Below are 12,138 nucleotides of genomic sequence, written 5' to 3'. Positions count from 1 at the left end.
TCAACCTATCCCCAGGTGCATGTCTTTGGAAGTGGGAGGAAGCCGGAGTACCCGGAGGGAACCCACGCATTCACGGGGAGAACATGCAAACTCCACACAGAAAGATCCCGAGCCTGGATTTGAACCCAGGACTGCAGGAACTTCGTATTGTGAGGCAGACGCACTAACCCCTCTGCCACCGTGAAGCCCAATACACGATATATATTGCGATATTTTGCCTTAGCTTTGAATGAACACTTAATTCATATAGTCACAGCAGTATGATGAGTCTATGTGTCTACATTAAAACATTCTTCATACTGAATTAATATATGCTCATTTTAAACTTTCATGCAGAGAGGGAACTCACAACTAAGTCAATTGACCAAAACTGTATGTATTAAACAGTTATTAAGCAGTGGCACAAACATTCATGTCATTTCAAAACAGAAAGTGCAAGATTGTCAGAGACATTTTAAAACAAGCTATTAGAACACTTTTGTGCATGATGTCACTAAGATGACATATCAAAACAACACTAAATTAAATAGCAGTGCTGCTACTTTTTGTAGCAACGCTTTTGTTGCATAATTGTTGAACATATACCTGCTTGAAGCCAAACCACCGCCAGATGATGGACCCCGTGCTGTTTTTCTTGGGAATTTATTCTTCCTTTATTTGTTACCAAATTCGCACCGTCTCTCTCTCGTATTACCACTCGCACTTCACCGTTAGCATCACAGCTAATGTTACCCATGTAGCTACCTCTGTGCTTGGTGAGGGCGTGTGACGTTGCAAGCATGACAGTACGTGACATATGTAAGAAAGTGCGCTTGTTTACATCTCTGTGAGAAGGAGAGACAAGAAAAAGTGAGAAACGCCTGTCGTGTAATGCACGCAGCTAAAAGCAACTGTGTGAGAGGATATACTCGAATATCACGATATAGTCATTTTCTATATCGCACAGAGACAAACCCACGATATATCAACTATTTTGATATATCGCCCAGCCGTACAACCAAATGTACGTGTTTTTGTAAGCATCAGATTTTCAAGTCTTCAACAAGCATATCTGTTTTTCATCATCGTCTTTGAATCTTTGTTTTTATTAAACACTCAGGAGACTTTCGGGTTGCCAGCAAATCAAAGATAATTTTTTTTTGTAGCTATTGAAAGGACTTTTGAGTCTTCAACAGACTAAAACTACATTTTTTTGGTACAATGAAACAATTAACGTGTTTGTGTAACTACTACACCCTCTTGTCTTTTAAACAAAATTTCCGTGTTTTTTTTAAACACCAAAATCCATCTTGTTTTAAACACCAAAATATATTCAGGTACTGGACAAACCTAATGTACGTCGTCCTGTAAGTATTCATCAGTGGTAGGTGATTTTAGATTCTTGAACGTGCTTAACATCTGGTTTTCGTCAGCATTAAAGACATGATCTTTTATAAATCCGCTGTAGTGTTTTTTTGAGCATTGAAGATACTTTTGAGTCTTCTACAAAGCAAATGGACAGTTTTTGTAACTTTACAAGAGACTTTCCAGTCTTTAAAAAATGAGACAATTAACGTGATTTTGTAGATATTTTAGATTCTAACTAAACTTGAATAACACTAGTCTAGACTCTTCAACTTACCTATGACATGTCTTTTTGTAAATATTAAACAAGAAGGTTTTTGTAAGTATTCAAGAGACTCCCAAGTCTTTAACAGACCTAATTGTTTTTCGTAAACACTGAAGAGACTTAAGGGCTGCCAACAAACCAAAGATATGTTTTTGTTACTAATCGAGGGACTTTTGAGTCTTCAACAGACTTCTACTACATCTTTTCATAACTATGAGACAATTAACATGTTTGTGTAACCATTACCACCTCTCGTCTTCAAACGAAATGTCTTGTGTTTTTTTGAAAACCAAACTTGTTGCACATCTTGTTTTAAACATCGAAACAATTGTTTTAAACCTAATGTCGGTCCTTTCGTATTCATCAATGGTGGATAATTTTACAGTCTTCAACGTGCATCGGTTTTATCATCATCATTAAAGCAATTAATCCTCGATTACGTGATCAGTGAAGAGACTTTTGAATCATATATACATCGTTTTGTAACTTTTTAAGAGATTTTCCAATCTTCTGGTAACATTGTGTGCGTTTTTTCGAAACATTCAGAAAATTTTGAGTCATAATACGTTTTTTAATTTTTTTTACAAACATCCTAAACACGCTAGAGCTTGATGAAACCATTCAAACTAGGGTTAATTGTGCATGCAGTACTCTTGCCACACCACAGGGGGGCAACAGCAAGGCTTATGTGTCACAATGAAGCAACAGTGGCGTGACGAGAAGAATACTACTCATTCTCCATCCACCCATCCATTTTGTACCGCTTGTCCCTTTTGGAGTCGTGGGGGGTCGCTGTAGCCTATCTCAGCTGCATTCGGGTAGTAGGCGGGGTACACCCTGGACAAGTCGCCTCCTCATCACAGGGTCAACACAGATAGACAGACAACATTCACATTCACACACCAGGGCCAATTTTAGATTTACCAAAATATTAAATAAATAGCAAAAATTTGACTTTTTACAACCACTAGACAACGAAGTGTGAATGTTCTGCCCGGAGCAAACACTCAAGTCATTGTTTTTTGTCGGAACTTTTAAGCGATGGTCACATTGTTTCAGACAAGCGGCAACAACGATAGAAATCCCAGCGTGTAAGCTTCATCCCGAAACTTGGTCAAACATTTGTAAATAAATCCAACCATCCATCTTCTACCGCTTGTCCTTTTCGGGGTCGCGGGGGGTGCTGGAGCCTATCTCAGCTATTGTGCACAAATATATTTAGTTTGTTATGTATTGAAATTGCTGACTTTGTGATGTCTTTTGTATTTGTGGTCGTGTTGTTTTTTGTCTGAGAGCTCGTTTAATACATGTAGCGCTAGATTTAACCAGTAGTGGGTGATAAGTCACATTCTTTGTGTGCAATGTGTGATGTGTCTACGTTATTTAATTTCTATATGGGTAAACATATATTTTATTATGCGTATTAATACTAATTTTTTAGATTTTATTTATGTAAAAAACACAATGGACTTTGTGTAAAATACACATTGGACGTTATACTTTTGTGATGTTTATTTTCAATCAATCAATCAATCAATGTTTACTTATATAGCCTTAAATCACTAGTGTCTCAAAGGGCTGCACAAACCACCACGACATCCTCGGTAGGCCCACATAAGGGCAAGGAAAACTCACACCCAGTGGGACATCGGTGACAATAATGACCCAGTGGGACGTCGGTGACAATGATGACTATGAGAACCTTAGAGAGGAGGAAAGCAATGGATGTCGAGCGGGTCTAACATGATACTGTGAAAGTTCAATCCAGAGTGGCTCCAACACAGCCGCGAGAGTTCAGTTCAAAGCGGATGCAACACAGCAGCGAGAGTCCCGTTCACAGCGGAGCCAGCAGGAAACCATCCCAAGCGGAGGCGGATCAGCAGCGCAGAGATGTCCCCAACCGATACACAGGCAAGCAGTTCATGGCCACCGGATCGGACCGGACCCCCTCCACAAGGGAGAGTGGGACATAGAAGAAAAAGAAAAGAAACACCAGATCAACTGGTCTAAAAAGTGAGTCTATTTAAAGGCTAGAGTATACAAATGAGTTTTAAGGTGAGACTTAAATGCTTCTACTGAGGTGGCATCTCGAACTGTTACCGGGAGGGCATTCCAGAGTACTGGAGCCCGAACGGAAAACGCTCTATAGCCCGCAGACTTTTTTTGGGCTTTGGGAATCACTAACAAGCCGGAGTCCTTTGAACGCAGATTTCTTGCCGGGACATATGGTACAATACAATCGGCAAGATAGGATGGAGCTAGACCGTGTAGTATTTTATACGTAAGTAGTAAAACCTTAAAGTCACATCTTAAGTGCACAGGAAGCCAGTGCAGGTGAGCCAGTACAGGCGTAATGTGATCAAACTTTCTTGTTCTTGTCAAAAGTCTAGCAGCCGCATTTTGTACCAACTGTAATCTTTTAATGCTAGACATGGGGAGACCCGAAAATAATACGTTACAGTAGTCGAGGCGAGACGTAACAAACGCATGGATAATGATCTCGGCGTCTTTAGTGGACAGAATGGAGCGAATTTTAGCGATATTACGGAGATGAAAGAAGGCCGTTTTAGTAACGCTTTTAATGTGTGCCTCAAAGGAGAGAGTTGGGTCGAAGATAATGCCCAGATTCTTTACCGTGTCGCCTTGTTTAATTGTTTGGTTGTCAAATGTTAGAGTTGTATTATTAAATAGAGTTCGGTGTCTAGCAGGACCGATAATCAGCATTTCCGTTTTTTTGGCGTTGAGTTGCAAAAAGTTAGCGGACATCCATTGTTTAATTTCATTAAGACACGCCTCCAGCTGACTACAATCCGGCGTGTTGGTCAGCTTTAGGGGCATGTAGAGTTGGGTGTCATCAGCATAACAGTGAAAGCTAACACCGTATTTGCGTATGATGTCACCTAGCGGCAGCATGTAGATGCTGAAGAGTGCAGGGCCAAGGACCGAACCCTGGGGAACTCCACACGTTACCTTAACGTAGTCCGAGGTCACATTGTTATGGGAGACACACTGCATCCTATCAGTAAGATAAGAGTTAAACCAAGACAGGGCTAAGTCTGACATACCAATTCGTGTTTTGATACGTTCTAATAAAATATTATGATCGACGGTATCGAAAGCAGCGCTAAGATCGAGGAGCAGCAACATAGATGACGCATCAGAATCCATCGTTAGCAATAGATCATTAGTCATTTTTGCGAGGGCTGTCTCCGTGGAGTGATTTGCCCTGAAACCGGATTGAAAGGTTTCACATAGATTGTTAGATGCTAAGTGTTCATTTAACTGCTCCGCAACAATTTTTTCAAGGATTTTTGAAATAAAGGGAAGGTGAGACACCGGTCGGTAGTTTACCATGAGGTCAGGATCGAGGTTAGGTCTTTTAAGAAGAGGATGAATAACCGCTTTTTTGAATGCTAGGGGAACAGTGCCCGAGGAGAGTGATAAGTTTATAATATTTAGCACTGATGGACCTAATAATACAAAGAGCTCCTTGATCAGTTTCCCAGGAAGAGGGTCAAGTAAACATGTTGTCTGTTTTATTCCATTTACACGTTGTAACAATTCCTCTAATGTTATTTCCTCAAAACGAGAGAAACTATTTTGGAGGGCAGTATCCGCCGTATATACCATCGTATCAGTGTTAATAGAACTCCGTTGTAGCTGGGACGCATTGTCTTTAATCTCCTTTCTAATGACTTCAATTTTCTTACTAAAGAATTGCATAAAGTCATCAGCTGAGTGAGTTGAGCTACTGGAAGGGGTCCCTTGTTGGGTTAGCGATGCTACCATACTAAACAAAAATTTAGGATCGTTTTTATTACGGTGGATGAGATTTGAGTAATATTTAGCTTTAGCTAAGGTAAGCATGCGTTTATAAGTTATTAAACCATCACTCCATGCTTGATGGTGCACCTCAAGTTTAGTCGTGCGCCATTTGCGTTCCAGCTTTCTACATAATAATTTCTGAGCTCTAGTTTCTTCTGTAAACCACGGGGTGCGCTTTTTTGGAGCCTTTTTTAACTTTAGCGGTGCTATGTTATCAATGGTTTCGCGCAGGGCGTCGTTAAAGTTGTTAGTGAGGTTATCAATAGAGCCCACATACTTTGGGAATGGTGCCATTACCGAGGGCAGTAGGTCAGCAAGAGTTGTCGTTGTGGCCGTATTAATGTTGCGGCTGCTATAGCAGTTATTATTATTATTAGTTTGACGAACATGCGTCTGAACCTCGAATTTTATAAGGTAATGATCGGACAATACTTTAGTATACGGGAGTATCGTAACTTTGGAGACGGTGATACCCCTGACAAGCACTAGGTCTATCGTATTACCGTTGCGATGCGTGGGTTCATTTATTATTTGTGTGAGACCACAGCTATCAATTACAGTCTGGAGCGCTACGCACGGTGGGTCCGATGGGGTATTCATATGGATATTAAAGTCCCCCATTATGATTATATTATCGGCGTGTGTCACTAGATCAGCAACGAACTCTGAGAATTCATAGATAAAGTCCGAACAGGGCCCTGGGGGGCGGTAGATAACAGCCAGGTGTAGAGGCAGCGGTGTGGCAGACTTCATAGTAAGCACCTCAAACGATTTATATTTATTATTTATGTTAGGACTAAGGTTAAAATTTCGTTGTATATTAGTGCGACCCCCCCACCTCTTTTAAGCGGACGGGCAATATGCGCATGTGTAAAGTTAGGAGGACATGCCTCATTTAGCGCAAAAAAGTCGTTTGGTTTAAGCCAGGTTTCGCTGAGACCGATGACGTTAAGATTGTTGTCTCTGATAATATCATTAACTAACAACGTTTTAGGAGACAATGATCTTATGTTTAAAAAACCTATATTATAGGTAGTGGGCTGTTTTAGGGGGTTTTTGATCAAATTATCCGTAGTAGCAATATTAATAATGTTGTGTTTATTATGCCCAGTGCATTTAGTATAGTTACGACCATATCTAGGAATTGATACGACAGGAATTTTCCGATTGTTTGATTGTTGCTTTGATAAACTGCACGCATCATGGTTAGCCATCTCAGTAACGGGGATTTTCCGATTGTTTGTTTGTTGCTTTGATAAACTGCACGCATCATAGTTAGCCACCTCAGTAACGGGGATTTTTCGATTGTTTGTTTGTTGCTTTGATAAACTGCACGCATCATAGTTAGCCACCTCAGTAACGGGGATTTTCCGATTGTTTGTTTGTTGCTTTGATAAACTGCACGCATCATAGTTAGCCACCTCAGTAAAACACATGTCCAACTCTGAAACACTCAAAGCAGAAAAAACGTGTTCTAATTTAACTGACTCCTTACCCAGACCAGTAGTCTCGCATTTTCCATTTAAATCCGTCTTTAGGACGGAGGGAAGTGGTGTTCTGTGGCGATTAGCCTTCTGCTTTGTTTTTAGCCCCGCTCGACATCCGCGTTTCCGATCACACCGCTGGCGTCTGCTCCGTAGACGGCCCCCGCTGCTACTAGACTCCCCTGCTTCACAGGCCGCTGGATGTAGCCGCCGACGTATTCCCATGCTAGTTAGCACGTTTAGCACGCACACGTCTATCAGTCCAAAACGGCCCGATATGTCCACATCCAGAAGTGTCTGGCGGTCGTACGTGATCACGGAGTGACCACGATGTGAGCCAGCCATAAAGTCTGTGGAATTGTCCGGTATTTCTGCCAAATGTTCCATCTTTAGCAAGAGTCCCTCGAGGACGCAGCCCGTCCGGGCGCCGCCATCTTGGAAAATTTTATGTTTATATGTTCAGTTCTACTAACTTACATGAAGGAAGAAGTGTAAAAAAATAAAACTGAGGGAGGAAAAGATTCCAAAATATGGAATATCAATCCTAAACAAAACCTTTGGAGCTTCTGTTTCTTCATGCTGTTAACTATCTGTCTAGCTGCTAGCATACACTGGAATCGAGTAGTAGGTGCTGAATGATGCATTTATGGACAGTGCTTTGTGAAAGCCCATGTGTTTACTTTGCAATTAAGCAAACACAGTCTCAAAGAAAAATAACCTGTGGAGGCACTTATTGACGAAACATCCAAATGTCAATGTCCAGTCCCTGGGACCTTAGGCTCCTGAAACTGCAGTTCTCTTCATTATGTAGTTTAATAGTCCTGCTCTAGAGTCTTTAAGTAAGCTAACAAAAATCTTCTTGTAACCATGAGACAGTTGACACATTTCTGTAAATATTCAAAAGACTCTCAAGTCTTTCTATTTTCGTAACCATCATCTTCAACAAAACCAAATTTACGTATTTTTGGAAACGCCAAAAGCACAATCCAGTCTTCAAAGCTAATTGTAGTGATGCTAACCAAGGCTGTTAGATGAAACATATTTATCTATATTGTCTTTTCTTATCTTTAGACACTGTCGGTGAAGATTCAAGCGTCGCTGGCTAAAGCCAACCAGGTGGCCACAGAAAGCTTCTCTTGCATCAAGACCGTGAAGAGTTTTGCCAATGAGGACGGCGAGACGGAGCGCTACAGGCGGGCCATGGAGGACACATACAACTTGCATAAAAAAGAGGCGGCCCTTTATGGAGTTACTACATCTGCCAACATTGTGAGCGCAGTGTCTTCATTCATCAAGGCAAATACAGTATGAAGCACGCACGATAGATGATTTTTGTCAACTGTTCATATTCCCAGTTGAGCACTTTGGCCATGAAAGTGAGCATTCTCTACTACGGAGGGATGCTTGTGACCAGGGGGACGGTGAGCAGTGGAGAGCTGGTCTCGTTTGTTCTCTACGAACTGCAGTTTGCCTCTGCTGTGGAGGTGAGCCACCAGAGTTTGCAAGCAAAAACCTTAAACCGATTGTTGTCACGTCTTTAAATGTCGTACCTTTTCTCAGGCCTTCATGCATTCTTACCCAGAGGTGAGGAAGGCTGTGGGCGCCTCTGAAAAGATCTTCGAATATCTGGATCGGAGACCTCGAGTACCCCCAGAGGGAACCTTGGCCCCGGAGAAGCTCAATGGACACGTTGAGTTCAGGAATGTTACTTTTGCCTACTGGGGCAACTCGGATGACGAAAGCCTTATTCTCAAGGTTAGCTTGCTTCCGTTTGCATCCGTCTTTCACTGCCCCATTTTCGGTGTAGAACATATTCTAGAATAACGGTGTGCAAAGAGGGGCTGGCTTTCGTTATTGGTCCGCCCATATTGTCAAAATCCAATTAAAGAAGTGCTTTCGAAATAAACACATTAACGCATGTGTTGACTCACAAAAAATAATCACATCTTGTGCAAATGCATGTTGATTTATTTTATCCTTTACCTTAACCGCAGATGGATACCTGTAAGGCTTAGCAAGGTTGTTTTGTGGCCAGTGTTCATTTATTTATTTCATTTAAATCAAAGAAAGGAGTAAAAATAAAACAATCAACATAACATTAAAGTAAATTATGAATGAAAGGGGGCAGAAAAAAGTTAAAAATGTATAATATCTGCCCTCTATTTCTACAAATAAAACAATTGACTTCTAATGGTGGCAACTAAAATGCCATATTTTCACAATTAAACCAATAATGAAGACATCATTTTACTCAGTCATATATTTTCATCATCATGATTTTTACTTTTTCTTTGAATATAGAAATAGATTTAAATAGTTTTATTTCACTGTCAGGATTGTTCCATAAACAAACACCTCTGATTGAAATACTTATATCTATTATCATTGTTTTGAATCTAGATGTATTAAAGATCTCAGTTCCTTTTGGATTATAATTACTTTCTCTTTTAACACATCTGTTTTAAAAGATTTTTGGTAGAATTGTTGCATGTGCTTCGGACATTTCAGTAAGTTTAACTGTTTGAATATTGGGTTTGTGGGTTCCCTATATGCATTTCCAGTAATGTTTCTTACAGCTCTTTTCTGCAAAAGGAATATTGGATTTACATTTTTTACAGGGAATTTCAATTTTTTACAGGCACTACCCCATACTTCAATACAGTATGTTAGATATGGAACAATCAGGGAATTATACAAAATATTCAATGCTTTTTGAGTCTTTCACTTTGTGTAAAATAGCAATAGTATAAGATACTTAAGCCTTTGTATTATTTGTATGTGATTTCCCTGACAAATGTTCATCAATCGTAACACCCAAAAACACGACCAGTGATCCGGTCAATGGCAAATGTCACTTCAAAATACACAAGACTTTCAATGAAACCAAGGTTTACTGCAGCGAGGAAATCTCTTTATCATTGAAACAGAAGTTTAAAATACCATCTAAAAAACAAAACACGCTTTTGAGGCAACCGCTCGCAAGCCAGGCATGTTAATCGCAAGTCTAAAAAAGTGTTCCTTTTTTGTTAACTTGTTATTATCCTGTTAACGTTGAAAGCCCTAATATAAATCTATGAAAGTAGCCCCACAAATCCCTTAGATTTTTACAATATGCGCCTCTGGGTGGAAAAAAGTTATAGAAAATGGGTAGCCAATGAGCTGCCGGGGAGACATTTGCGGCACACATTCTAAAAATACAATATAACTACAAAAAAACAACAGCAAAAGGGATCAAAAAGGTGAGAAAAAGCTGAAATGTTGATACTAATGACACAATAATACAGGTGTTGTTAACCTGTATGAAGTTAGCCCCTGACTTTGTCAAAATCTCCACAAACTTATCCTAATCATATGTGCTGCAAAATGTTTTTGTCTAACTATTATAGTTTTTATGTTTTTAATGATTTATGATTTAAACCTAACCCCATAAAACGCTAATTACATAAAAAACTACAATGAATTAAATGGTAAATGGATTATACTCGTATAGCGCTTTTCTACTTTCAATTTACTCAAAGCCCTTTGACACTATTTCCACATTTTCCTACAGATGATGCAGCAACTGGGGGTTCAAGCACTCTACCACCCAAGCCATGCTAATAGTTAGAGAAAAACATTTTGTAGCACATATGATTGGGACAATTTTGGGAAGATTTTGACAAGGTGGGGGTTGGTAATGAATCATAAAACATTGATAACATAAAAAATATAAGAGGTACACAAAATATTTTTGCAGAACAAACATAGCACAACCAATTATGAAAAGTTTGGGAAGAGTTTGAACATAGTTGGGGTGGGAGGGTTGGTTATGAATAATAACACCTTAATTAAACATTAATAACATAAAAACTATAAAACGTTACCATAAAAACTATGTGTAATTAAGTTAGGTTGTTTCTACAGTCGTTTTCTACAATTATATTAGGTTGTTTCTACAGTCGTTTATAATAGTTGGACAAAAAAATGCCAGCAAATGTAGGACAAAGAAATGGCCCAAGTTTCGGTTGATTTGTTCAAGGCTAGACAGAAAATGTATTTTAGGAAATTTACTTTAGGAAAATTTGAAAACCATGCCAGAACAAATTAAAAATTTTGCAGCACAAACAAATTTTGAAAAATTTGGGATCCGCGATCACAATGATTTCAATCTGTAAATAGATGTGATACCGATTTGAAGAGGAAAGTGTGCCAAACAGCATGAACATATATATATATTTAATATATATTATATATATATATATATATATATATTATATTATATTATATTATATATATATATATATATATATATATATATATATATATATATATATATATATATAATGTAAAAGTCAGATTTTCGGGGAAACTCGCTACTACACTGTCATTTCGCCACACACCACAGCGCTGGTTAAAATGTAACTGCAATATTTTTTGAGGGGTTTCATCCTTTTTCTGGCTGTTTAGTACAGCCAGATCATCAGCGTGGATCTACGTAAATATATTTTCAGCAACTGCGACGTAAAAACATATGCAATGCACGCAACTGGACCACAGCGTATGCGTCATTTCCAGTCCTTTAACAATCAGTGATTTTTCTGTCAAAATATATACTGTAAAATATAACACAACAATCATTTTGCACAAAAATAAAAGATGTAGGATCCAAAAAATTATCAGAAGTGATCAGAGACACGTCAGTTTGCCAAAGGATTAATTAGAACAAGCTTTCGTTACCATGAATTGATTAATGTGGACCCTGACTTAAACAAGTTGTTAAACCTTTTCGAGTGTTACCATTTAGTGGTCAATTGTACGGAATATGTACTGAACTGTGCAATCTACTAATAAAAGTTTCAATCAATCAATTAATCAAAACAGACAGAACAACACATTAACAACCCCCATCACTACAATATAAAGTACCAACAATAAAACATTGAATACTGAAAGTGTGTGAACCACTCCTACCTTCTTTAACTCCCTGATGACCTCCTTAAAGTGTTGAGTAGGTAAAATGCGTCAAACATGTCAAATTGTTGAGAGACTGTTTTGCATTATTACCCATCATGCCTTGTAATGGATTTAAAAAGGTGTCATTTTGAATTGTGTGTGGTGCATAGACATTGTTTTTAATAATATCCACATAATTCAGTGGACAAGTTGTGTTTTGTACCACATCTATTAACTCTCTGTGTTGGTTTTTGAATAATTAGACAATCGGTGGGAAAGGATGTCTAA

The 12,138-nt window shown here is 38.9% G+C and overlaps 1 protein-coding gene across 1 annotated transcript in view; it reads left to right on the top strand.

Moving 5' to 3' along the window:
* The window catches only part of tap1 (transporter 1, ATP-binding cassette, sub-family B (MDR/TAP)), a 42,417-nt gene that overhangs the window by 18,347 nt on the left and 11,932 nt on the right, over positions 1–12,138 (top strand). Inside the window, exons 7-9 of the mRNA XM_061915534.1 lie at positions 7,990–8,187; positions 8,274–8,402; positions 8,479–8,673. Coding sequence (XP_061771518.1) covers positions 7,990–8,187; positions 8,274–8,402; positions 8,479–8,673 — 522 coding nt within the window. The remainder of the gene's footprint in view (positions 1–7,989; positions 8,188–8,273; positions 8,403–8,478; positions 8,674–12,138) is intronic.

This window comes from Nerophis ophidion, linkage group LG11 (assembly GCF_033978795.1).
Source record: "Nerophis ophidion isolate RoL-2023_Sa linkage group LG11, RoL_Noph_v1.0, whole genome shotgun sequence".
NCBI classification, from domain to species: Eukaryota; Metazoa; Chordata; class Actinopteri; order Syngnathiformes; family Syngnathidae; genus Nerophis; species Nerophis ophidion.
Note: the sequence above shows the minus strand (reverse complement) of the source record. Positions and strands in the feature narration are given on the sequence as shown.